Consider the following 27,961-nt stretch of genomic DNA (forward strand, 5'->3'; position numbering starts at 1 on the left):
GAGATAAAAGTGTCTTGAGCACTTTCTTGCCCTGACTGGCTTCAAACTGCAGTCCTCAGATTTTCTACCTCCTGAGTAACTAGGATTATAGGCATGAGCCACCAGCACACACCTCCTCCCCACCCCCCGCCATCACCTCCACCCCCACCCCTCCACCCCGAACCCAGGCTCTGGGGTTGGAACTTCTATTCATCTGGTAATCCACCACTTGAATCATAACTTCCAGCCTGATTTTTTTTGTTGTTATTTTGGGGTGGAGTCTAGCAGACTGCAAGTACTGTCCTCAAACTGCAATCTTCTAGATATCAGGCTCTACAGTAGGTAGGATTACAGGTGTGAGCCACTAGCTTTTTTTTGCCAGTCCTGGGCCTTGAGCTCAGGGACTGAGCACTGTCCTTGGGTTTTCTCAAGGCTAGAATTCTACCACTTGAGCCACAGCACCACAGCGTGCCGGGTTAATCAGATTCTGTGGCCCAAGGGTGATAACTTGTGTTTCCTCCAGGAAGCTCTAGGGTGGGCAGCAGACATCCTGCAGGGTTTGTCCTTAGTCATGGATGCAGGGGTTGGCCATGTCACTGCTCTCTGCAGTCATGATGGCCTCTTCCAGTTTTGGGGATAACTTCTGGAAATGCTGGATTTCTGCATCCACTGTTCCAGCTTCAACTGAGGAGTAGGGACTCCAGAAGACAGTCTTTCTCCTCAACTACTACTGCTGGTAGGGTCATGGCACCTGGGCAGAGTCAGGAGTGCTCCCTCTTATTTATTTTTTAAATTTTTTTTTGCCAGTCCTGAGCTTGAGCTCAGGGCCTGAGCACTGTCCTTGGACTTTCTCAAGACTAGAGCTCTACCACTTGAGCCTCAGCACCACTTCCGGCTTTTTTGTATGTATGTGGTACCAAGGAATCGAACCCGGTCTTTGTGCATGCTAGGCAAGCACTTTAACCACTAGGCCAAACTCCCGGCCTTATTTTTTAAATTTTGTGTGTGCATGTGTGCGCACGCGCTACCACCCTACCCTTGGAGCCCTGTTTTCTAGAGGTTAATTGGAGTCCGGTCCTTGTGTGCCCAGGATGGCTTTGAAGCTTGATCCTCAGGTCTCAGCCTCCTGAGTGGTTAGGATTACAGGTATGAGCCACCTCACACCTGTAGCAGGAATGCTTCCTCTTGAGATTCCCAGATGATTCCACATAGCCTGGTGCCTCTGGTTCAGGAGGTGTGAAGGCTCTGCCTTTCTGCCCTTCTCTCTCCTCTTTGCTGTCTGTGTCTCAACACTTGGTTCCACTTTGGCAGGACTGCTGGCTCTCCTGGAACATGACACCCAAGCCACTGTTACCTAACCGAGCTGCAACCTGGAGAGGCCTTGCAACACTGGCTCTGAAGTTTCCAGGATAAGCCTGCCCCCAGGTTGAGGCTGTTCTCAGAGACAGCATCCTCTGGAACTGTCCAGAATGCCTATGGTCACCTGATGGCTGGGGGCTGCTGGCATCACCTTCATGCTCTGCCATTCAGATGCCATCTGCCTAGCCCAGTCTCCTTTTCCTCTAAACCATGCAATTCCAATGCCAGACTGGATGCTCTGCACAGCGGCTCCATGCCAACCCCAGAATTAATATTATTTTCTGTATTTGTGGTGTATGTCTATATTGGGGTATAGCTTTGAGTTTTGAGCTCTTGCACCATAACTCAGTAGAAGGCAAGAGTGTTACAGGTTTGTCTGCCCTAGCTGGCTTCTGAAATGTCAGACCTGAGGCTCCTTAGGAGCTAAGATTATATTCATAAGCCACTAGTGCCCAGCTATGAATTCATTCTTTGTAAGTGATATTGATCACATACTTAGTGTGTGACTGAAACAGCCTGTCAGTTACTGTCCTATTGGATATTTTGAGAAAACAAGTTACTTAAGTACTCCAGAGTATTGGTTTAGAGACAGGCTGTAATCAGTGGATGATGACTTGTAAAGCTGCCTGTTATTGTATGGCATTTCCTGTAGTCTGGCCTTGAAGAGAGGCAGGAGTCTTATTTCCTGGCAAAGATTACAGACCTCTCTTTACAAAGTGCAGCTGTTTATATACTAGAGATTGGAAAACTTTTCCATTTATAGACCAATGCTGACTGGAAAGAATTGGGGGGAAAAAATGTATAGGTGGGCCCGTGGCTCACTCCTGTAAACCTAGCTGTTCAGGAGGTTGAGATCTGAGCATCACGGTTCAAAGCCAGCCCCTGCACTCAAGTCCATGAGCCTCTTTATCTACAATTAACCACTAGAAAACGGAAGAGGCACTATGGCTCCAGGGGTAGAGCGGTAGCCTTAAGCTGAAGAGCTCAGGGACAAGGCCCAGGCCCAGAGTTCAAGTCCCATGACCAACAAGAAAGCAAAAAGTATAAGTCAGGCAAGAGGATGAAAAAGTAAACTGCGAGAAATGAGTTGGCCTTTGCAGACTTCGTTTTTTTTTTTAAGGAATGTACTCATTAAGTGGGTAGCTTGGTTAATGCCTACAATTTCTTTTGGCCAATCCTGGGGCTTGAACTCAGGTCCTGGGCACTGTCCTTAGACACTTTTTGCTCAAGGCCCCTTTTGTGTTCTGCCTCTTGAGCCATAGCGCCACTTCAAGCTTTTCCTGTGTATGTGGTACCGAGGAATGGAACCCACGGCTTCGTGCATGCCAGCTAGGCAAGCACTCTACCACTAAGCTACGCTCCCGGCCCAATGCTTAGAATTTCTGTAACACGCTGATCCACTTAGTGGAAAAAAATCCCACAATTCCGAGCAAGCAAGAAGTCCCACCTCCTGCTGGCGTCCTGGCTGCTGATTGGTCCAGTTTTGGTGCTGAGGTGGATGTAGTTGCGCGGGAGGCTGAGACCAGATCGGCCGCCATTACTGGCTCTGGGATGTCGGGCCTCCAAGGCTTCGGACTCTTTTTCTGCTTATCTCTACATCGTCTCCTTTTGCTGTTGCTGTTTTTGGTTGGGATCCTAGCCAACAAACTTAACGTGCCACAGGTGTTGCTGCCCTTTGGCCGGGAGCCAGGCCGCGTGCCTTTCCTCCTTGAGGCGCAGCGGGGCTGCTACACTTGGTGAGGAGGGTGAGGTCTCAAGGTTATGCATCTCCACACCATCCAGTAGGGTGTGTGTGGGGGGAGGTGGGCCTGTGTAGGCCCCCCCACGGGAAGGACGTGTGGTGACCTCGAAAACTGTGGGTGGTGGTCTGAACAGGGCATGCTGTGCTCTGTGGCCGGGTCGGGCCTTTACCCTGTGGAGTCTCCAGTGGTCAGAGTGAGCAACTAGGCAGTTATCGGGGCCCAGGAAAGCCCTGCCTCAGAAAGCTGCAGGCATTGATGGCTCTTAACTGTGAGGGACTCAACATGTAAGGAATCAGAGTAAGAGAGTTCCCATGATCTGAAGAAAACTTAAGATCAGAGATACCTGGGGTGTGAAGATTCCTATTAAGTGTGAGGTAGGCTCTGAAACAATAGCTATCAAGTTCCTAACTGTAAATATTTTACATGATTTAACTCAGTATTCAGTACTCTAGCCAAGGGGGAGGCATTTGTGTCCAACCACTTCCATCATACCCTCAACCTGTAGTGTGTTGTTAATTTTATGTATGCTCCCAGGGCCTCATGCATGCTACGAACACTTTACTACTTAAGCCACATTACAGATGTAAACCACCACACTCAGCCTTTAATGCTGTCTTCACACGTGTGTGTGTTTATTTGGAAATATTTACGATGGAAATCAGGACCTTGTACTTCCTAAGCAGGCACTCTATCACTTGAGCCACACCTCTAGCAATGCTTTAATCAAACTTTAAACACTAAAGGAGGACTCTATTCAGGACTTCATACTACAGATCAGTAGGGAAAGGCTTTGATCCCTCTTTCTCATTTTATTTTTTAAACTTTTTGTTTGTTTTTGTTGTTTTGGTTTTTCTTGTTTTTTTTTTTGTTTTGTTTTGTTTTTGTTTTTTTGTCCTGGGGATTGGATCTAGGATGTTGGCAGCACTTTGCCATTGAGCTACATACCAGCCCTTTATCCCATTTTAATTCTGGTACCTAAGTAATTTTCATTGTTTAAAGAGTGCCATGTAGGACTATTTGGTAGCTGAGCACTACTGGCTCATGTTTGTAACCATAACTACTCAGGAGGCTGAGATCTGAGGATTGTGGTTCAAAGCCAGCCCAGGCACTAAAGACTGTGAGACTCTTATCTCCAATTAACCACAACTTAAAGTGGACTATGGCTTCAGGGGTAGGGTGGTAGCCTTGAGCAGAGACAGTGCCCAGGTCAGAGTTCAAGCCCCATGACGGACAGAAAAAGTAAGTATGAATCAGGCACGAGAATGAGAAATCAAGCTGGGAGAAATGAATTGGCCTTTGTTGACTTTGCCTGCTTCTATTACAAAGGGCTACCATCCAATATTTAGGAATGTACTCATTAAGTGGGTAGCTTGGTTAATGTATAACTATCAAAAAAGGGAAAGTGGAGGTGTGGATCAAATAGTTGAGCACTAGCTTTGACCAAAATAAACTCAGGCCCTGAGTTCAAGCCCCAGGACTAGCACACACACACAAACAAAAACACCACACAAGACTACCTAGTAACATGTAGAATGGAAGAAGTGTAGGCATCTTTTCCATTAAAGTTATTTTTTTCTCTGATTATAATGGTATGAGGGTTTGAACTGAGGACCATGTACTTGCTAGGCAGACACTCTACAACCTTAACCCATGTATTTCATATTCTTTAAGTATTTTGTTCTGGCAGGCACTCCACCCATCATGATGCAGTTACTGTTGAGCCTCTATATGAAAATGGCACCTTATGTTCCCAAAGAGCTGTTCTCATTGCTGAATCTACCCAACCTATACGACTCAGCAGTATTATTCTTGCTCGAGAAATAGGTAAGTTGAGAATAGACTGTAATCCGATGTTGTGTAGATGATTAACGTGAGTGATGTTGGCATCAAATAATAATAGATTTTAAAAAGTATTTACTATTTCAAAACTCATTTTGCCATAGATGAGTGAACAATATCATAACAGATTAATGTTTGGGACCCTTTGGTGAAGGACCTGAGCACTGTCCTTCGGCTTTCTCAAGGCTAGAGCTCTACCACTTGAGCCACAGCACCACTTCCGACTTTGTGTATATTTTACTGAGGAATTGAATTTGGGTCTTTGTGCATTCTAGGCAAACATTCTACCACTAGGGAAAACTCCCAGCTCTCATGTGTTTTGTTTGTTTGTTTGTTTGTTTTGTTTTTTGTGAGTCATGAGACCTGAACTCAGCCTGGGTATTGTCCCTGGGCTCTTCAGCTCAAGGCTACTGCCCTACCCTTGAGCCAAGCCCCACTTCCCGTTTTTTAGAGGTTAATTGGAGATAAGAGTCTCAGGTCCTTTTGTGCCCAGACTGGCTTTGAACCTTGATCCTTAGATCTCAGCCTCTTGAGTAGCTAGGATTACAGGCGTGAGCCACTGCACCTGGCTTCATGGTCTTTTTTATTTTTTTAATTTATTTATTTTTGCCAGTCCTGGGCTTGAGCTCGGCCTGAACACTGTCCTTGGATTTTCTCAAGGCTAGATAGAGCACTACCACTTGAGCCTCACCACCACTTCCGGCTTTTTTCTATGTATGTGGTACCCAGGTATCAAACCCCATCCAGGTCTTCGTTCATGCTAGGCAAGCACTCTACCACTAGACCAAACTCTCAGCCCCCATGGTCTTTTTATAATCCTAGGGTTTTTTTGTTTTTGTTTTGTTTTGCCCAAGGCTAGCACTCCACCACTTAAGCCACAACTCAAGTAATGAGTTTCACATTTTCCTACTTGGAGTGGCTTCAAACCAAGATTTTTCAGATCTGTCTCCTGAATAGCTAGGATTACAGGTGGGAGCCACCAATGTCCAGATTTTTAAAAATAATCTTTAAAATAAGCTTTGAGTATATGGGACATACAATAAATTTATGACTTGTTGAATTAAATATTCACTTTTTGGATTTATTGTAGTAACTGACCATGAACTTCGTTGTGATGTAAAAGTTGATGTGATAGACAGCATTGAAATTGTCTCTCGGTCCCGGGAACTCTATGTAGATGATTCACCACTGGAGCTGATGGTGAGGGCATTGGATGCTAAAGGTAAAGAACTTTAGAGGATTCAACAATCACTTAAAATAAGGTAATATTCCTTCATGTTTAGCACTTAGAAATTTGCATGATAAAGCAGATTGGAAATAAGACTTATTTTCTCATTTGAAACTTGTATCAATGAAAAGAAATTATTCTCATGCAGTCCAATGTATCATCTTCATTCATTTGTGTGTGTGTGTGTGTGTGTGTTCATTGGGGTTTGACTCACAGTCTTCACAGTTGTGGGATAGGCTCTCTGTCAGTTTAGCCATGTCTCCAATCTTCTGCATTCTTGCATAACATTTCTATTATTGTGGGTTATTTTTGTGTCCACATCTGAACCAGATGGAACATTTTAGTGTCAGGTGTTGATGACTCAGACCTGTAAGCCTAACTATTTAAGAGATAAAGATCTGAGGATCTCAGTTCAAAACCAAATCAGGAAGAAAACCCCAAAAGATTATCTACAGTTAACCAGCAGGAAAGCTAGTCTAAGGTAGGCTCAAGTGGTAGAGCACCAACTGTGAGTGAAAAAGTAGAAAAGTCATGCAGAAGTGTAAGGCACTGAGTTTAAGCTCCATATTGTGGAGCTTGAACTTGGCCTGGGCCCTGTCAGCCTTGAGCTCTTCAGCTCAAGGCTACTGCCCTACCCTAGGGCCTGGGCATTGACTCTGAGCTCTTCAGCTCAAGGCTACTGTCCTATCCTTGAGTCAAGCCCCACTTTCCAGTTTTCTAGAGGTTAATTGGACATAAGAGTCTCACGTCCTTTTGTGCCAGGGCTGGCTTTGAACTTTGATCCTCAGATCTCAGCCTCCTGAGCAGCTAGGATTACAGGCATGAGCCACTGTGCCTGGCTTAACCCTGGCTTTTTTTGAAGATACAGACGAGTTTGAAGCTAGCTCAGGAACAAAAAGTTTATGAGTTTCTTTTTTTTTTTTCTTTTCTTTTTTTTTTTGCCAGTCATGGTGCTTGAGCTCAGGGCATGGGCAATGTCCTTGGACTTTCTCAAAGCCAGAGCTCTACCACTTGAGCCTCAGCACCACTTCTGGCTTTTTTCTATGTATGTGGTACCAAGGAATCGAACTTGGGTCTTCATGCATGCTAGGCAAGCACTCTCATACTAGGCCAAACTCGCGGCCCCAAGTTTGAGTTTCTATCTCAGCCAATAGCTCAGTATGGTATCTTGCACCTGTTATGCCAGCTAAAGAGGAAACATGGCTGGGGAGCATGGCCCAGTGATTGCCTTGCATGCATGAAGCCATGGGTTCCATTCCCCAGTACCACATAAACAGAAAAAGCCAAAAGTGGTGCTGTGGCTCAAGTGGAAGAGAACTAGTCTTGAGAAAGCCCAAGGACAGTGCCCAGGCCCTGAATTCAAGCCCCAGGACTGGCAAAAAATAAAAAATAAAAAGAGGGGGCCAGGAGTTTGGCCTAGTGGTAGAGTGCTTGCCTAGCATGCACAAAGGCCTGGGTTCGATTCCTCGGTACCACATACATACAAAAAAGCTGGAATGGTGCTGAGGCTCAAGTGGTAGAGCTCTAGCCTTGAGAAAGTCCATGGACAGTGCTCAGGCCCTGAGCTCAAGCCCAGGACTGGCAAAAAAAATAAAATAAAAAGAGGAAATATAATGGCTGGATGTAGTGATGCAAGCTTGTCATCCTTAGTGAACACGAGGAAGCACAAATAGGAAGATGATTAGCCAGAAATAGAGATCCTACTCTGAGAATAATCAATACAAGAAGGGTCTGGAGAAATGGCCTAATTGGTAGAGTGCCTGCCCAATAAGCACTAAGGGCCTGAGTCCAACCTCCAGTATCACCAAGAAGCGAAACACTTTAAAAAAAAATGCTAACTCTTCTCTTTTATTAGTTTGGTGTTGATACTAGGGTTTGGACACAGAGCTTCAAGCTTTCTTTTTCCTTTTTTTTTTTTTTTTTCTTTTTTCTTTTTTCTTGTGGAGAGCCACTAGTATCCCAGCTTGGCTTCAAGCTCCTGTTTAATTTTTTCACTTAATGCTGGCATTCAACCACTTCTACTTCTGGCTTTTTACTGGTAAATGGAGATAAGAGTTGCAATTTCCATTCTTACATCTCAGCCTCCGAATAGGTAGGAGTTCCTTGTGCCCACCCAAAGAGTATTTTTTTTTTTTTTGGCCAGTCCTGTGCTTGAACTCAAGGCCTACGCCGGGTGCTGTCCTTGGGCTTTCTCAAGGTTAATGCTCTATGACTTGAGTCACAGAGCCACTTCCAGCTTTTTCTATGTATGTGGTACCGAGGAATCGAACCTGGTCTTCATGCAAGCTAGGCAAGCACTCTACCACTAGGCCATGCTCCTGGCCACTGGGATTTTTTAAATTAATTAGTTATTTTGCCAATGTCAGACTTTGAATGCAGGGCCTCAAGTTTACTTGACTTGTTTGCTTGGTACTTAAGCACTTCAAACATTTCTCCAGCCTAACTTTTTGCTGATTGTTTTTTTGGACATGGAATCTTGAGAATTTTTGCCCAGGCTAGCTTTTTTTTTTTTTAATGGGTCATGGGGCTTTAACTGAGCCTGGGCACTGTCCTTGAGTTTTTCAGCTTAAAGCTACTGCCCTACCCTTGAGTCAAGCCCAACTTCCCGTTTCTTGGAGGTTAATTGGAGATAAGAGTCTTAGGTCCTTTTGTGCCGGGGTTGGCTTTGAACCATGAGCCTCCTGAGTAGCTAGGATTACAGGTGTGAGCCACCGCGCCCGGCCAGCTTTGAGATTCTTTGGATCTCAGCCACCTGAGTAGCTAGAATTGTAAGCATAAGTCACTTTTGTCCAACTCCCATATGTTTTATGTCAGTAATAATATTATTATTACTTATTACTGAAGCCTAAAAATAATTCTCTTGTTAGATTTCTCTTGTTGAGGATACCTGAATATTTTTGCATGTGTAATTCTATCTTGTCTGCTTTTTGCCTTGTTCTATAGGAAATACTTTCAGTAGTTTGGCAGGGATGGTGTTTGAGTGGAACATTGCACAGGATAACGAGTCAGCAAGAGAAGAACTGTCTAGCAAAATTAGGTAAACTTGAAACTGATCATTAGACAGGTGTGCATACTGAAAAGCCACCATTTTTGTAAACTTTGATAATTCTACTCTGTGGACTTTTTTGAAAGAGATATATTCCCCAGGAAAAATGTCTTTGAAAGACTATGAAAGAGATATAGGTGCTTTTTGTTGGTAGTGATCATGGGGCTTGAACTTAGGGGCCTGAGCACTGTCCCTGAGCTCTTTTTTTTTTTTTTTTTCAGAGTTCTGGTCTTTAAAAAAATTGCTTTATTGTTATTATAGAGGTAATACCCAGAGGGATTACATTTACATGCATCAGATTATGCATAGATTTCCTATCTTACAGTGTTACCTGTTCCTTCATTCTCTCCCATTCCTGCTGTGAAATTTGCCCTGAGCTCTTTTGCTCAAGGCTAGTGCTCAACCACTTCACTTCAAGCCACAGCTCCATTTCCCATTTTCTGGTGGGTAATTGGAGATAGTCTCAGAGATTTTCCTGCCTGGGCTGGCTTTGAACTACAAACCTCAGATCTTGGCCTCCTGAGTAGTTAGGATTATAGATGTGAGTCACCAGTGCACAGTGTAGTTACTTTCTTAAGAATATTATCAGGGCCGGGAGTTTGGCCTAGTGGTTAAAGTGCTTGCCTAGCATGCATGAGGACCCGGGTTCGATTCCTCGGTACCACATACATAGGAAAAAAAAAAAGCCAGAAGTGGTGCTGAGGCTCAAGTGGTAGAGCTGTAGCCTTGAGAAAGTCCAAGGACAGTGCTCAGGCCCTGAGCTCAAGCCCAGGACTGGCAAAAAAAAAAAAGAATATTATCAGTTATTATGAAAATATTGTTATTGTTATTATAAGGGTGATGTACAGACATGTGACAGTTTCATAAAATGTAGAGTTTTTTTTTTTTGCCAGTCTTGGGCTTAAGCTCAGGGCCTGAGCACTGTCCTTGGATTTTTCTCAAGGCTAGAACTTTACCACTTGAGCCTCAGCACCACTTCTGGCTTTTTCTAAGTATGTGGTACCAAGAAATCGAACCCGGGTCTTCGTGCATGCTAGGCAAGCACTCTACCACTAGGCCAAACTCCCAGCCCCAAAATGTAGATATTTTATGATGGGTTAATTTGAGCCACTATAGGGGAGTCTGTTAACTACAGTTATTCCAGTTATGCTTATCTCTTGGCAGTTTTGATGTCTAAGTATCTATACATGCTAATAATAGACTAATGGTATTACTTAATTGATTAATTTAATGGTATTGGTGTTTGACCACATGACCTTGAACTTGGTAAGCTTGTGGGGGTTTTTTGTTTTACTGTGTTTTGTTTTGTTTTCTTTTGTCAGTCCTGGAGCTTGAACTCAGGGCCTGAGCACTGTCCTTGGGCTTTCTCAAGGAAAGCTACAGCACCTACTAGAGCCACAGCACCACTTCCGGATTTTTCTATGTATGTGGTACCAAGGAATCAAACCAGGGTCTTCCTGCATGGGAGGCAAGCACTCTACCACTAGGCCAAACTCCTGGCCCAGTTTTGTTTTGTTTTGTTTTTGTGGGAGTCCTGGGGCTTGAATATGGTGCCTGGGCACTGTCTCTGAGCTTTTTTACTCAAGGCTAGTGCTCTACCATTTGAGTGAGAAGTCTGCTCATTTTTGTTTTTTGTTTTGTTTTGTTTTCAGTAGTTAATTGGAGTTAAGAGTTTACCTGGGCTCATTTCAAACTACGAGCCTCTTATCTCAGCCTACTGAGTACCTTGGATTATAGGTATGAGCCATCAGTGTCTAGGATTTGATCAGCTTTCTTATTTGCTTGATATTCTACCACTCACATCTTCAGCCTAGCTTTTTGCTAGTTACTTTGAAGATAGATTCTATAAAACTTTTTTGCCCCAGATTGCCTCAAACTGCCATCCTCCAATCTCAGATTCCTGAATGGGTAGGATTACAGGTATAAACCACAGACATCCAGCTAATAGTATGAACTTTTGTCTTAAGTACCAAGTAATAGATCTCAGACAATCAATTCTGGGTCTGGGCGCTGTCTCTATGAGCCTCTTTGTGCTCAAGGCTAGCACTGCTCCTGAGCTTCTTTGGCTCAAGGCCAGAACTCTACTACTTGAGCCACAGCACCACTTCTGACTTTGAGTTGTTTATTGGAGATAAGTGTCTCACAGACTCGGGCTGGGAGTTTGGCTTAGTGGTAGAGTGCCTGCCTTGCATGCACAAGACCCGGGGTTTGATTCCTTAGTACCACATACATTAAAAAAAAAAACAAAAAACAGAAATGGTGATGAGGCTCAAGTGGTAGAGCTCTACCCTTGGACAGTGCTCAGGCCCTGAGCTCAAGCCCAGGACTGGCAGGAAAAAAAAAAGTCTCAGACTGTCTACTGTGTCAGCATTAAAGAGAATAAAATTTCTTAGGGAACAATGGAAGAAGTCATTGATTTCTGCTAGAAATAAATTTATTTTTTATCTTTAGAATTCTCAAATACTCTGAGGCAGAATACTCTTCCCCAGAATATATAGCTGAGATGGAAAAAGAAGACAAACAAGGAGATATTATTTTGGTGTCCGGGATTAGAACTGGTGCTGCTGTTGTAAAAGTTCGAATTTACGAACATTTCTATAAGGTAAAAAGTTTGTGCTATAAACATTTATCCAGTAGTTTTATTTATGGAAAATAAAGGGTTTTTTTTTTGTGTGTGTGTGTGTGTGTGTGCGAATCTGTAGTAGAAGCTCTCTGACTTTATAGTTGATCATTTAATTGAAAAAGTCATCTTCAGTGGATAAGCATAGAAAACACTTATTTTCTGTAAATATTTTGTACTTTTTGTACTATTGCCTAATCACAATTATAAATACGGTCTCTTTCTTCCTCTTTTTTTTTTTTTTTTTTTTTTTTGCCAGACCTGGGCTGGGGCTCAGGGCCTGAGCACTGTCCTTGGACTTTCTCAAGACTAGCACTCTACCACTTTAGCCTCAGCACCACTTCCGGCTTTTTTCTATGTATGTGGTACTGAGGAATTGAACCTGGGTCTTCATGCATGCTAGGCAAACTCTCTACCACTAGGCCAAACTCCTGGCCCTCTTTCTTCCTCTTTACCCCCACTTCCCAATTTCTTGGGGTTTGAACCCAGGGCCTTCCTGGTAGGCTAACGCTCTATTTTTGACATCTCTTTAGATCACTGGCATTTTCTCTTAAAATGTTTCTTTCTTTGAAGAATAATAGAGTTTTAGTTGGTACCCTTGTGCTTATTAGGCAGGAGTCATGCCTCTAGAACTTTTTATCTTTTCCCAATCCTTATTTTAGAGAAAGAGTCTTGTTTTCTACTTCATCATGTGCTTGGACTATGATCCTCCTATTTTTCACTCTAGCACAGCTGGTATGATAGACCTGTCCTGCCATGCCCACTTCTCCAGATAGCCTAGTATTTTCTTTTCTTTTCTTGTCTGTCCATAGTGGGACTTGAACTGTGGGCCTGGGCACTGTCCCTGAGCAATTCAGCTTCAGGCTAGTGCTCTACCACTTTGAGCCACAGTGCCACTCCCCATTTTCTGGTGGTTAGAGATAAGAGTCTCAATGGACTTTCGTGCCCTGGCTAGCTTTAAATCATGACTCTCAGATCTCAGCCTCCTGAGTAGCTAGGATTACAGGCATGAGCCACCAGTGCCCAACGCCTAGTATCTTGAGTAGAATTACAAGTATGAGCCACTGACACTTAGCTAAAAGCTTAAATTTATAAAACTAATATAAAATAATAATTTAATAAAAATTTTTAAAAGCTGCTTTGGTAACCACAAGTTAAAATTTCAATTCACCTGAAAATGATCCTGAATCTTCCACAAAGTTCTCAAGGAAGACTTAAACTTTCAATTCTTTTGCTTTAGCCTCCCAAGTGTTAAAATTATCTTTGCCTCTTCATTAACTTCATGAATCTTGCTGAAATATTTTTTTGTTTGGTTTTGAGGGATTAAAAAAAAAACTTTATGCTGGGTGTAGGGCCATAACTTTGAGGTGTCTTCACCCAAGGGACAACACTCAAGCCAAGAGTTAAAGCCCCACTACCACAAAAATAAATAAATTAAAATTATGAAGATGGCATTACTGGCTCATGCCTGTAATCCTAGCTACTCAGGAGGCTGAGATCTGAGGATCGAGTTTCAAAGCTAGCTTGGACACTAAAGACTTTTAGACTCTCCAGTTAATCACTAGAAAACTAGAAGTGGCACTGTGGCTCAAGGGCTAGGGCAGTAGACTTGAGCTGAAGAATAAGGGACAGTGGAACCGTGAGTTTGGCCTTGTGGTAGAGTGGTAGAGTGCTTGCTTTGCATGCACAAAGACCTGGGTTTGATTCCTCAGTACCACATACATAGAAAAAAGCCGGAAGTGGTGCTGAGGCTCAAGTGGGAGAGCTCTACCCTTGAGAAAGTCCAAGGACAGTGCTCATGCTGAGATCAAGCCCAGGACTGGCAAAAAAAAAAAAAAAAAAAAAATACTTGTTGAATAAGGGAAAGTGCCCAGGCTGAGTTAAAGTCCCACAACTGACCAAAAAAAAATATTATGTGACAGGTGCTGGTGGCTCACGCCTATAATCTTACCTAATCAGGAGCCTAAGATCTAAGGACCACCTTTCAAAATGTGCTGGGGCTTGGGGGCCAGGAGTTTGGCCTAGTGGTAGAGTGCTTGCCTAGCATGCACAAAGACCTGGGTTCGATTCCTTGGTACCCCACATACATAGCAAAAAGACAGAAGTGGTGCTGAGGCTCAAGTGGTAGAGTGCTAGCCTTGAGAAAACCCAAGGACAGTGCTCAGGCCCTGAGCCCAAGCCTAGGACTATGGGGAAAAAACAGAATTAGATGCAGTGAGTTTGATAGAGTGCTTGCCTAGCAAGCTAGTTTTGAGAAAGCCCAAGGACAGTACCCAGGTCCTGAGTTCAAGTGACTATCATACACACACACACACACACACACACACACACACAAAGAAAAAAACAGACGTAGAACTGTGGCTCAAGTGGTAGAGTGTTAGCCTTAAGCAAAACTGCACAGGAACAGCACCCAGGCTCTGAGTTCAAGCTCTTCTAATAGAAGAAATGGGTAAAGGCTGGGAATATGACAGAGTATTAGGATGCTCGCCTAGTGTGCATGAAGCCCTGGGTTCAATTCCTCAGCACCACATAAACAGAAAAGGCCAGAAGTGGCGTTGTGGCTCAAGTGGTAGAGTGCTAGCCAGCCCAGAGTTCGAGCACGAGAGAGAGAGAGAGAGGGAGGGGGGGAGAATCAAATATCCTGAAATAAGGAAAGGTGACTATGCCAAAAAAAAATTTTTTTTGTGGGGGGGTCATGGGCTTGAACTCTGGGCCTGGACGCTGTCCCTGAACTCTTTAGCTCAAGGGTACTGCCCTGCCCTTGAGCCACAGTTCCACTTCCCATTTTCTAGAGATTAGAGATAAGTCTCATGTTCTTTAGTGTCTGGGCTGGCTTTGAACCGAGATCCTCAGATCTCAGCCTCTTGAGTAGCTAGTATTACAGACAGGAGCCACCTCATCCAATTAGAAAATCTTTTATTCAGTTTCCAACCAACTGACTTGGTAGAGTAAGCTATTTTTCCACTCTTGATTTTATTTTATTTTTTTTTATTTTTATTTTTTTTTTGCCAGTCCTGGGCTTGAGCTCAGGGCCTGAGCACTGTCCTTGGACTTTCTCAAGGCTAGAGCTCTACCACTTGAGCCTCAGCACCACTTCCGGCTTTTTTCTATGTATGTGGTACCGAGGAATCGAACCCGGGTCCTCATGCATGCTAGGCAAGCACCTTAACCACTAGGCCAAACTCCCGGCCCCTTTATTTTTTTTTTATATGCCATGGGGCTTGAACTCAGCCTGGATGCTGTTCCTGAGCTCTTCATCTAGCACCCTACCCTTGAGCCAAGCCCCACTCCCCAGTTTCTAGAGGTTAATTGGAGATAAGAGTCTCCAGTCCTTTTGTGCCTGGGCTGGCTTTGAACCTTGATCCTCAGATCTTAGCCTCCAGTGTAGCTAGGATTACAGGAGTGAGCCACTGCACCAGCTCCACTCTTGATTCTTATGAAAACATAGCCAAACCTGAGTTGTTGAGCTATTCCCATGCACTTGTATTTCAACTATCTGAGTTAAATGCTTCCCTAAAGAAAACAAAAGTGTGTCCTTCCTAAGACTATTCATGCCAGTTGTAATTTTAAATATAAATGAATTAAAAACAGGACTGGAGAGGGGCACTGTGGCTCACGCCTGTAATCCTAGCTATTCAGGAGGCTGAGATCTGAGGGTCGTGATTCAAAACTAGCATCTGCAACAAAGTTCGTAAGACTCTTATCTCCAATTAGCCACCAGAAAACTGTGGGAGATGAAGAGCTCAGGGATAGAGCCCAGGCCCAGAGTTCAAGCCCCACAGTCAAAAACAACAACAACAACAACAAAAAAGAATTTAAAAAAAAAAAAACAGCCTTGAAAATTTTACCTATGGAAAGTTTTATTTTTTTTTTCCCTCCCTGTTTTAGAAAGTGGCAGCAGCATCGATACGTCTGCTGGTTTTGGAGAATATATTTCTTATACCATCCCATGATATTTATCTTTTAGTAGGAGCCTATATTAAATACCAAGTTGCAAAAATGGTTCAAGGAAGAATGACAGGTAACATTATTTGTCTTTTTCTGTGATTCAAGTTTTTCAAATCCTTTCTGTTAATAAAGAAATAATCTCACTTCTTTATGTTTTTAAATTTTGTGATTAAAATACTTATTTTTAATTAGCTTACATTAATTATACAGGGGGTTTCATTGTTACATTTCCAATGTTCTCCAATCAATCTCACCCCATCTTTTTTCCCTTCTTCTCTTTTCCCTTCTTCTCCATTCCCAAACAATTTAGCAGGTTGGGCCAGGAGTTTGGCCTGGTGGTAGGGTGCTTACCCAGCATGCATGAAGACTGAGGTTCAGTTCCTCGGTACCAAATACCTAAAGAAAGCTGAAAGTGGCACTGTGGCTCAAGTGGTAGAGTACTAGCTTTGAGAAAGCCCAAGTACAGTGCTCAGGCTGAGTTCAAGCACCAGAACTGGCACAAAAACAATCAAACGAACAGCTTAGCAGGTTTTCCTATTTTATTTTCATAGGTACAAATAATCTACTTCAATCACATTCTGAGATTTTTTAAAAAATTTTTTCTTTAAAAAAAAATGTGTTGGGGCTGGGAGTTTGGCCTAGTGGTAGAGTTATTGCCTAGCATGCACAAAGATCCGGGTTCAATTCCTTGGTACCACATACATAGAAAAAAGTAGTGCTGTGGCTCCAGTGGTAGAGCTCTGGCCCTGAGAAAGCCCAAGGACAGGCTCAGGCCTTGAGTTCAAGGCCCAGTACTAGCCAAAAAAAAAAAAAAAAAAAGTATTATAAACCAGGTACCAGGGGCTAGGATTTTGGCCTAGTGGTTAAAGTGCTTGCCTAGCATGCAGGAGGACCCGGGTTCAATTCCTTGGTACCACATACATACAAAAAAGCCGGAAGTGGTGCTGAGGCTCAAGTGGTAGAGCTCTAGCCTTGAGAAAGTCCAAGGACAGTGCTCAGGCCCTGAGCTCAAGCCGAAGACTGGCAAAAAAAAAAAAAAAAAAAAAAAAAAAAACAGGTACCAGTGGCATACCCCTGTAATCCTTGCTACTCAGGAGGCAGAAATCTGAGGGTCATGGTTCAAAGCCAGCCTAGATTCAATAGTCTGTGAGACTCTTATCTCTTAATCTCTTTTTAACCACCAGAAAAGCAGAAGTGGCTTGCTGTGGCTCAAGTGGGAAGGGTGGTAGAGCATTGAGTTGAGATAGAGTCCAGGCCTGGAGTTTAAGCCCCACAACTGACCAAAAAAACAAAAAGTTTCTTGAGAAACTCAGTTCATTGGCTGAAAACTTGAGTTTAAAAAATGTACATTTGCCAGGTGTGGTGGCTCAAGCCTGTAATCCTAGCTACTCAGGAGGCTGAGATCTGAGGGTCAAGGGTCAAAGCCAGCCTGGGCACTAAAGGACCTGAGACTTTTTTTTTTGCCAGTCCTGGGCTTGAGCTCAGGGCCTGAGCATTGTCCTTGGACTTTCTCAAAGCTAGAGCTCTACCACTTGAGTTTTAGCACCACTTCTGGCTTTTTTCTATGTATATGGTACCGAGGAATCGAACCCAGGCCTCTGTGCATGCTAGGCAAGCACTCTACCACTAGGCCAAACTCCCAGCCCGACCTGAGACTCTTATCTCCAATTAACCTCTAGAAAATGGGGTGTGGGGCTTGGTTCAAGAGGTAGGGCAATAGCCTTGAGCTGAAGAGCTCAGGGACAATGCCCAGGCCAAGTTCAAGGCCCATGACCCACAAAAAAAAAGTACATTGAGGCTGGTAGTTAAGCACCTAGCAAGCATGAAGACCCAGGTTCCTCGATACAACATACATAGAAAAAGCCAGAAATGGTGCTGTGACTCAAGTGTCAAACCACTATCCTTGAGAAAGCGCAGGGATAGTGCTCGGGCCCTGAGTTCAAGACCCAGGACTGGCAAAAAAAAAAAAGAAAAAAAGTACATTGGCTTCATTAACATGAATCCTTTCTTACTTAGCTAGTAGTGATTTCTCTTGTTACTTAGTGTGCTAATTTTTTGTTGTTACGGTTGGCCATGGGGCTTTAACTCTGGGCGTGGGCACTGTCTCTGAGCTCTTCAGCTCAAGGCTAGTCTCTACCACTTTGATTTTCTGGTGGTTAACTGAAGTTAAAAGTCTCATGGACCTTTCTGTACAGGCTGGCTTTGAATTGCAATTCTGAAATATCAGCGTCTTGAGTAGCTAGGATTACAGATGTGTGCTTTTTTTTTTTTTTGCCAGTCCTAGGGCTTGAACTCAGGGCCTGAGTACTGTCCTTGAGCCATCTAAGGGCTGGTACTCTACCACTTCAGCCACAGTACCACTTCCAACTTTTTCTATGTACGTGATACCAAGGAATTGAAACAGTTCTTTGTGCATGTTAGCTAAGCACTCTACCACTAGGCCAAACTCCTGGTCCTAGTGTGCTTTTTTTTTTCTGCCAGTCCTGGGGCTTGAATTCAGGACCTGAGCACTGACCTTGGGCTTTCCTCAAGACTAGCTTTCTAGCACTTGAGCCATAGCACCATTTCCAACTTGTCTATGTATGTGGTACTGAGGAATCGAACCCTGGTCTTCAGGCATGCTAGCCTACCACTGGCTACACTCTACCACTGGCCCTAGTGTGATAATTTTTTTTTGTCACACCTGGGATTTAAACTTGGGGCCTGAGCACTGTCCTTGGGCTTTCTTAAGGCTAGGGCCCTACCACTTGAGCCATAGCACCATTTCTGCCTTTTTTCTATGTATGTGGTACCGAGGAATCGAAACCCTGTCCTCATCAGGTGAAGCAAGCGCTCTAAAACTAGGCCAAACTCCTGGCCCATAGTGTGCTAATTTTTCAGTTCAGAACCTCATATAATATCCCACTCCCAATTGGCTACTTGTATAAGTTCGTCCTAGTGGGGGAAAAAATAGAAACATCATACTTTTTGTTTTTGGTATGATTCCCAATCCTCCTCTTTTAATCAACTAGTTTACTGTTATAACCTGGAGTGGCTGCTGCTATTAAATTTGTATAATTTTCATGGTTTACAGAGGTGAAATTTCCCTTGGAACATTATACACTGGAATTGCAGGACCATAGAGTTGCACAAAATGGGTCTCTTTTGGGGAAAGTGGCTACACTGGATGAGAAGACAGCCATGGTGACTGCCCTCCAAGTGGGCCAAACTAATCTTGTCTTTGTCCACAAAAGTATCCTTTTCTTAAAGTTTATCTGCCAATATATGCTTGCCAGAAAATCCTAAACATGTTCTTTAATAATGGAATTCATGAAGAAAGATTTCTCTCTCTCTCTCTCTCTCTCTCTCTCTCTCTCTCTCTCTCTCTCACACACACACACACACACACACACACAGTTTTCCAATATTGAAGATTAAACTCAGGGCCTTGTCCTTGCTAGATAGATACTCTGAGCAATGCCTCCAGTCATTTTGCAGATAAGGTCTTTTTTTTTTTTTTTTTGCCAGTCCTGGGCTTGAGCTCAGGGCCTGAGCAACGTCCTTGGACTTTCTCAAGGCTAGAGCTCTACCACTTGAGCCTCAGCACCACTTCCGGCTTTTTTCTATGTATGTGGTACCAAGGAATCAAACCTGGGTCTTCATGCATGCTAGGCAAGCACTTTAACCACTAGGCCAAACTCCTGGCTCCTCAGATAGGGTCTTATACTGACTTTCCTAGGACCAGCCAGACTTGCACCTCAGTTCTCCAACCTCCACCTCTGAATAGGTGGAGTTATAGGCACAAACCACCATAACCAGCTAGATTGTTTATTTTTGCCAGTCCTGGGGCTTGAACTCAAGACCTGAGCACTATCCTTAGACTTTCCTTAAGGCTAGCACTGTACCACTTGAGCCACAGCACCACTTCTGGCTTTTTTTTTCTATGTATTTGGTACTGTGGAATCAAACCCAGGTCTTCGTGCATGCTAGGTAAGCCCCCTTACCACTAGGCCAAACCCTCAGCCCTAGATGTTTATTTTTAATGAAGACCTATAAATTATTATTGTTATCTAACTCAATGTCTATAGGACAATAAGAATAGTTGTAACCTAGGATATGTTGGCTTTATGTTTATTTTCATCCTCAACCAATTATAATTAGTGGACTAAGTAAAATAGAGTTTTTAAGAACATGTGTTGTGTGATTCTAATTTGACCTATTTTCACATGGTAATTGAGGAAAGAACTAAGGAAAGATTGCATACAGTAGATAGTGCTTTAAAAATTAGTTGAGTAGGGTGTGATAGCTTACACCTATAATCCTAGCTACTCAGGAGGCTGAGATCTGAGGATCAAGATTCAAAGTCAGTATGGGCACAAATGGACCTGAAACTCTTAACTTCCAATTAACCTCTAGAAAACAGGAAGTGGGGCTTGGCTCAAGGGTAGCGCTGAACCCTTGAGCTGAAGAGCTCAGGGATAGTGTCCAGTCCCTGAGTTCAAGCCCCAGAACTGGCCAAAAAAAAAAAGGTAGGGCCAGGAGTTTGGCCTAGTGGTAGAGTGCTTGACTAATATGCACGAAGTCCCAATTTCGAATTCCTTGGTAAAACATATATAGAAAAAGCTGAAAGTGGTGCTGTGGCTCAACTGGTAGAGCACTAGCCTTGAGAAAGCCCAAGGACAGTGTGCAGGCCCTGAGGTCAAGCCCCAGGACTGGAGGGAAAAAAAAAGCTGAGCACAGTGGCTCATGTCTGTTACCTGTAATCCTAACTACTCAGGAAGCTGAGAACTGAGGATCAAGGTTCAAAGCCAGCCCAACACTAAAGACAATGAGACTCATCTCGAATTAACCATTAGAAAACTGAAGTGGCACTGTGGCGCAAAGGATAGGGCAGTAGCCTTGAGCTGAAGAGTTCAGGGACAGCACCCAGGCCCAGAGTTGAAGCCCCATGACTCTCTCAACTCACTCACTCTCTCTCTCTTTCTCTCTCTCTCTCTCTCTCTCTCTCTCTCTCTCTCTCTCTCTCTCTCTCTCTCTCTCTCTCTCTCACACACACACACACACACACACACACACACACCACACACACACAGTAAATATATGTCTCATTATATTATTATAGATCAGTCTGGAATAAATTTGTATTTCTACTGGAAGTTAACTGAATTTGAGGGAATTTGGGGGAAATGGGGGGTTTATCATGGACTTGAACTCAGGGCCTGAACTCAGGGGTTGGGCGCTGTCCCTGAGCTCCTATTGTTCAAGGCTAGCTCTCTACCACTTTTTTTTTTTTTTTTTTTTTTTTTTTTGCGGGTCATGGGGCTTGAACTCAGCTTGGTGCTGTCCCTGAGCTCTTCAGCTCAAGGCTACTGCCCAATCCTTGAGCCAAGCCCCAGGATCCACAAAATAAATAAAAAACCCAATCTTTCTCTCATTACATCTTCTGAAATTTCAAGAATTTTTCTCTGATGTCTGGACATTAAAGTTTTGACTTTTCAAGAGAAATGAAAGATTGTTTTTATTTTCTTCTTTGGTAGGCCACTTTTTTGGTATTTATCCAACTCTGGCTAACATGATTTCCTTAAGCAACAATTAAGATGTCCATATGCGATCTGTATCTGGCCTTCCAAACTGCACCATATATGTTGTAGAGCCTGGATTTTTAGGTATTTTCAGAAATTTGAGTAATTTCAATAGAGTGAGTACATTATAAACTGGAGATTTTTTTTTTTTTTTTTTTTGCCAGTCCTGGACTTGACCTCAGGAACTGAGCTCTGTCCTTCGGACTTCTCAAGGCTAGAGTTCTACCACTGGAGCCTCAGCACCACTTCTGGCTTTTTTCTTATGTATGTGGTACCGAGGAATTGAACCCGGATCTTCGTGCATTCTAGGCAGGCACTCTAACAATAGGCCAATCTCCCAGCCCCTAAAGACTAGTGGTATAGTGCCTGTCTAGCATGCACAAAGCCCTGGTTTGGATTCCCTGGAGCCACATACACAGAAAAAGCTAGAAATGGTGCTGTGGCACAAGTGACAGAGCACTAGCCTTGAACAAAAAGTGTCTGAGGACACTTTAGACCCTGAGTTCAAGCCCCAGGACTGGGAAAAAAAAAAAACAAAAACAACAACAACAACAACAACAAAAACTTAGCTAACTTCAAATTTAAGTAAATACTATGAGAGTGAAACATCTTAAAACAGATTGTAAAATAATATAAAATGTATATAAAACAATCTTTTTTATTTTTTTTTGCCAGTCCTGGGACTTAAACTCACAGCCTGGGTACAGTCCCTAAGCTTCTCTTGCTCAAGGCTAGAACTCTACCACTTGATAGATCCATAGCACCACTTCCAGCTTTTTCTTTGTATGTAGTAAAGAGGAATCAAACCTAGAGCTTCATGCATGCTAGGCAAGCACTCTACCACTAGCCACATTCCCAGACTATAATAAAATCTTTGAGTTAGGAAAAGAGATTTTATATAAAGAAAAAATTCTTAATGTTCTTAGGTCATATCAAACAAAGAATAACTGAAAAAAAAAACCTGAAAATTTATCTGATGTTTTAGGAATGAACCCAAATAGTGATTTGTTCTTTTCCACATATATAAGTTTCTTTATGGATGAGGTGAGCTAAATTAAAGTAATATTTGTTTAGTTAGTTAGTTAGTTATGCCAATCTTGGGGCCTGAACTCGGGGTCTGAGCACTGTTGCCAAGCCTCTTTGTGTTCAAAGCTCTACCACTTAATCCACACTACTACCTCCAGATTTTTCTGAGTAGTTTATAGGAGCTGAGAGTCTCACAGACTTTTATGCCAGGTTTGGCTTCAAACTGGGATCCTCAGATCTCAGCCTCCTGAGTAGCTTCGTGGTAGGAACCACCTGCATCTGGCTTTCAAGCAAGTTTTTTGGAACACTACAATTTGAGATCGGGATTAAAAGACCTGCTTTGGAAACTATCTCCATCTATCAGTTAATTACAGAAATACGTTAATATCTTTTGATATTTGTGTATCTTGATATGTATGTAGGCTTCACCATTTACCCTGGAGATCGATGGAGTCTAGAGGTGGAACAGGTGTATGTCATCACAATTGAAGTGTTTGACAAAAGCAGCACAAAGGTCTATATTTCAGATGTGAGTCTTTCTTGCTGTCTTGTTTTGGGGGAATGTGCTGTGGGGTGTGTATGTGTGTTCTTGCACACATCCATACACTTGTGAACACAGTATGTGGCTGGAACTCTGGGCTTCTGCTTTTACTAACCTCATGTCTGGTGATTTACCACTTGAACCACGCCTCTAGTCCTTGATTCTCTCTTATGTTCCTTTAGTTTTTTGTGTGGTTATATCCCTGGAGTGGTCCATCTGTCTAGTTGGAAACCCCTTTCTTTCTTTCTTTTTTTTTTTTTGCCAGTCTTGGGCTTGAGCTCAGGGCCTGAGCACTGTCCTTGGACTTTCTCAAGGCTAGAGCTCTACCACTTGAGCCTCAGCACCACTTCCGGCTTTTTTGTATGTATGTGGTACCAAGGAATCGAACCCTGGTCTTTGTGCATGCTAGGCAAGCACTTTAACCACTAGGCCAAACTCCCAGCCCACCCCTTCCTTTCTTTACCCCATGTTTTACCCTTGGAAGTAAATGTTGCCGGCTTTAAACTGTTATTAACTGATTCTATTGTTGGGGAATACTCCACCAGAAATAAAGTATAATGTGGTAAGAATTATAGGAAGGCGTGGAGGAGAGTCTTAGTGATAACACTTTGAAGGGGTCCTTGCTCTGTGGATTCACTTCCAAGATGGCCACCACAGTTTTGTGTTGTGAGAATAGTGTAAATAACAGACGGGAGATGTTACATTTACCTTTTTCCCCCTGAGAACTATCAATTTATGGAATTCCCAAATTGCACAAAAATTTACCTGTTTTGACCTTCTCTATTCCTGATGTTGATATTTATGGATCTTTCAAAAACTAGTTCTTGCTAGGTACCAGTGTCTTATGTAATCTGAGCTCCTCAGGAGGCTAGGATCTGAGGATCATGGTTCAAAACCAGCCCAGGCATGAAAGTCCTTGAGAGTCTTATCTCCAAGTAACCAATAGGAAACTGGAAGTGGTGGTGTGGCTCAAAGTGGTAGCCTTGACCTGAAGAGCTCAGGGACAGCACCCAGGCCCAGAGAGGTCAAGCCTCACCCATGGCCAACCAAAACAAAACAAAAAAACAAGTACTGGAGCCAGGAGTTTGGCCTAATGGTAGAGTGCTTGCCTAGCATGCACGGAGACCTGGGTTCAATTCCTTGGTACCACATACATAGAAAAAGCCAGAAGTGGTGTAGTGGCTCAAGTGGTAGAGCTCTAGCCTTGCCCAAGGACAGTGTTCAGGCCCTGAGTTCAAGCCTCAGGACTGTCAAAAACAAAACAAAACCAGTACTTTACCACTTAAGCTATACATATTCTAGCCCTTGTTTGTGTTTGCCTTTATTTTTTTTCAAACAGGATCTTTCCTCCCTCTCCCCCCTCCTCTCTCTCTCTCTGTTTTCTGTCCTGGAGCTTAAGCCAGGGCCTGGACACTTTTGTTTAAGGCTTTGCCACTTGAACACCACTATCAGCTTTTTCTTTTTTGTTTTGTTTGCCAGTCCTGGGACTACCAGCTTTTTCTGTGTATGTGGTACTAAGGAATCAAACCCAGGGCTTCTTTGTTCATGCTAGGCAAGCACTCTACCACTAGGCCACACTCCTGGCCCTCTTCTATTTCTACTCATCCTCAAACTATGATCCTTCTACCTGTAGCTTCTTTCATAGCTGGGATTATAGGTGAATGTCACCATACCTGGCTTGTTGATTAAGATTAAGTCTCACTGACTTTTTGTCTGGACTGACATCAAATTTTCACCTTCCTGATATCTGTCTCCCAAGTGACTAGGAATATAGTTATGAACCTCTTTGCCAGCCAGTAGTTCCATTTTACAATTTAAAAAAAATTCTCAGTTTAGAATTTCAATGAAGAAAACCAAAGGTTTTGTTCTTTTTGATGTTGTTGTTGTTTGTACCAGTCTTGAGACTTGAACACAAGGCCTGGGCATTGCCCATAACCCTTTATGCTGAAGGCTAGCACTCTACCACTTGACACAGCTATAATTCTGGCTCTTTTGATAGTTAATTGGAGTCTCTTAGCCCTTATTGAAGTCTTAACCAGTTTCGAACTTCAGTCCTCAGATCTCAGTCTCCTGAGTAGCAAGGATTATAGGAATGAGCCACCCAGCTCAGACCCAAAGGTTTTATTCCTATTCCTTTATTCCATCAATGCATAGCTACAGTTTTTTGTTTGTTTGTTTTTGTCAGTTGAGGGGCTTGAACTCAGACCTGAGATCTGTTCTGAGCTCTTCAGCTCAAGACTATCCTACCCCTTGAGCCACAGCACCACTTCCAGTTTCCTAGTGGTTGATTGAAGATGAGAGTCTCTTAGACTTTAGTGCCTGGGCTGGTTTTGAATCAAGATCCTCAGATCCTCCTGAGTAGCTAGGATTACAGGTGAGAGCCACTGCAAGCCAATAGCCACAGTTTTATATAGGCTTTGGAATAAAGGAAGAACATCCCTTGAGGTTTTTGTTCCTGTTGAACTGATTGCAGAATCTCAGGATTATGTACAACTTTCTGAAGGAGTACTTTGAAGAGCAAGTAACTACTGTGAATGGATCTTACCATGTAGTAAAAACCCTGAGAGATGGTGTTGTGGTGATAAATGCATCTTTGACTTCCATCGTCCAGCAGGTAGGAAGTAAAATGATAGTCTTTGTATTCAGAAGAGGTATGGCTGACTTGTACAAGTAGATATATGGAATATACCATCTTTATCTTTCACAAAAGCAACTAATAACTTGTAAACTATATACACAGTATTTTCTACTTCTATAAGCTTTCTATCTGAATCTCTGTTAATACACACTTCTGTATTTGATCATTGTGTCCATATCTGGGGTTCCTTTAGAATTATTGTTCCAGATGCCATGTGGCTCACACCTGTAATCCTAGCTACCCATGAAGCTGATATCTGAGGACTGCATTTGAAGCCAGCCTGGGCAGGAAATTCCATAAGATTCTTATTTCCAGTTAACCACTAGAAAGCTAGAAGTGAAGTTGTCCGTCAATGTGGTAGAGTTCTAGCCTCAAGCAAAAGAGCTCAGGGATGGCACCCAGGCCCTAAGTTAAAGTCCCACCACTTTCAAAAAAAAAAAAAGCTGCTGTTGTTATTATTATTTAAGACCGGGTCTCCCAGACTTCCAGGTGTTGGCATATTGCCTCCACATCCTACAAGGGTACTTTCTATTTCTAAAAATCCAAATAATTGTCATGATACTGTATTTAGCTCTGCCCTCCATTTTGAATTTTTACTTATTTCCAGGTCTTTATTTGGTTAGGTTTTCATTTTGGTTTGGTTTGGTTTTCAGTTTTTTTTTTTTCTGCCAGTCCTGGGCTTGAGCTCAGGGCCTGAGCACTGTCCTTGGACTTTCTCAAGGCTAGAGCCCTACAACTTGAGCCTCAGCACCACTTCCAGCTTTTTTCTAAGTATGTGGTACCAAGGCATCGAACCTGGGTCTTTGTGCATGCTAGGCAAGCACTCTACCACTAGGCCAAACTCCAGGCCTGTTTTCAGTTTTTTGAGCCAGTTTTTTTTTTCTTAGTACTAGAGATACTTCTGCCTTGCCCTTCCTAATGCTAGGATTAAAGTATTGCACTACTTGTGCTCCCTACCTGATTTAATTCCTATTTGTTTCTTTACATTGTGTCATAACTGAGTATCTTTGTATGTATTTTCTCCTTTTGGTTAATTTTCAAATGGCAAAATACCACAAAGTGCTATTTTTAATATCTCCAAATTAGAAAGTATCCTGTTTTTTTATTTCATTTTATTTTATTATGCGGTACTGAGGAATAGAACTCAGGGCTTTATACATACTAGGCAAGTACTCTACCACTAACCCACAGTCCCAGCCAGCTATTCTAATTTTTTTTTTTGCCATTCCTGGCCCTTGAACCCAGGGCCTGAGCACTGTCCTTGCTCAAGGATAGCGCTCCACCACTTGAACCACGCACCACTTCTGGCTTTTTTCTATGTATGTGGTACAGAGGAATGAACCTGGTTCTTAGTGCATGCTATGCAAGTACTCTACCACTAGGCCACACTCCAAGCCCAGTATCCTGATTTTTATTCTCTTGTTGTTGTGGGGTTTGAAGTCAGAGCCTGGGTGCTATCTCTCAGCCTCTTTGTTATCAAGGCTAGTGCTCTACCACTTGAGTCATAGTGCCACTTCTGGTCTTTGAATGGTTTATTGGAGATGAGAGTCTCATGGGAACTTTTCTGCCCAGACTGAATTCAAATCTGAAATCCTCAGATCTCAGTCTCCTGAGAATTACAAGTGTGAGCCACTGGCACCAGGTGTATCCTAATTTTTACAGCCTGTCAAATATCCTTCCTTTTCCTCAAACTTTTTCTCTAATGGTCCTTTCATTCAAAATCCCAAGCAGCCTTAATTCTCTGCATTCTCTTTCAGCTTCAATATATTATTAAGTGCTTTGTCAATCTTTCTAAATATCTCATAAGTCCCTTTATTCCTACTGTCTCAACATAGACTCTTTTCCCTCCCCTTCCCTTTTCTTTTTTTCAGTGCTGGGGGTTTAAGTCAGAGTCTGGCAAGCACTCTTCCTCTGAGGTACATATCCAGCCCTTCCTATGGATCCTTTATACTAAGATCACAAGCTCAGAATATTCTATGTAACCTTAATTCTTCCTTCTTTCCTTCCTTTCCCTTTCTTCTGCGGTACTGAAGATTTTTTCTTAGTTGAGAAATTTAAAAATAAAACCCATTAGGCACTGGTGACTTACACCTGTAACTTCCCAGGAGGATGAGTTAGCCCAAGCAGGAAAGTCTTCAAGTCTCTCATCTCCAATTAACCAAGAAAAATCAGAAGTAAATCAATTGTTGGTGGCTCACACCTGTAATCCTGGCTACTCAGGAGGCTGAGATCTGAGGCTCATGGTTCAAAGCCAGCTCAGGTAGAAAAGTCCCCATGAGACTCTTTTTTTTTTTTTTTTTTTGCCAGTCTTAGGGCTTGAATTCAGGGCCTAAGCCCTTGGACTTTCCTCAAGCTTAGAGCTCTGCCGCTTGATCCACAGCATCACTTCTGGCTTTTTCTACGTATGTGGTACTGAGGAATCAAACCTGGGTCT

The 27,961-nt window shown here is 42.9% G+C and overlaps 1 protein-coding gene across 1 annotated transcript in view; it reads left to right on the forward strand.

The window, feature by feature from the left end:
* Positions 1-2,860: 2,860 nt before the first annotated feature.
* The window catches only part of Nup210l (nucleoporin 210 like), a 73,772-nt gene continuing 48,671 nt past the window's right edge, over positions 2,861-27,961 (forward strand). Inside the window, exons 1-10 of the mRNA XM_090340938.1 lie at positions 2,861-3,074; positions 4,768-4,904; positions 6,010-6,141; positions 9,091-9,184; positions 11,645-11,795; positions 15,702-15,834; positions 18,835-18,993; positions 21,338-21,406; positions 22,771-22,877; positions 25,363-25,503. Of these exons, the coding sequence (XP_090197064.1) occupies positions 2,890-3,074; positions 4,768-4,904; positions 6,010-6,141; positions 9,091-9,184; positions 11,645-11,795; positions 15,702-15,834; positions 18,835-18,993; positions 21,338-21,406; positions 22,771-22,877; positions 25,363-25,503 (1,308 nt within the window). The 5' untranslated portion in view covers positions 2,861-2,889. The remainder of the gene's footprint in view (positions 3,075-4,767; positions 4,905-6,009; positions 6,142-9,090; positions 9,185-11,644; positions 11,796-15,701; positions 15,835-18,834; positions 18,994-21,337; positions 21,407-22,770; positions 22,878-25,362; positions 25,504-27,961) is intronic.

Source organism: Megascapheus bottae, chromosome 10, assembly GCF_031878675.1.
Source record: "Megascapheus bottae isolate mThoBot1 chromosome 10, mThoBot2.hap1, whole genome shotgun sequence".
NCBI classification, from domain to species: domain Eukaryota; kingdom Metazoa; phylum Chordata; class Mammalia; order Rodentia; family Geomyidae; genus Megascapheus; species Megascapheus bottae.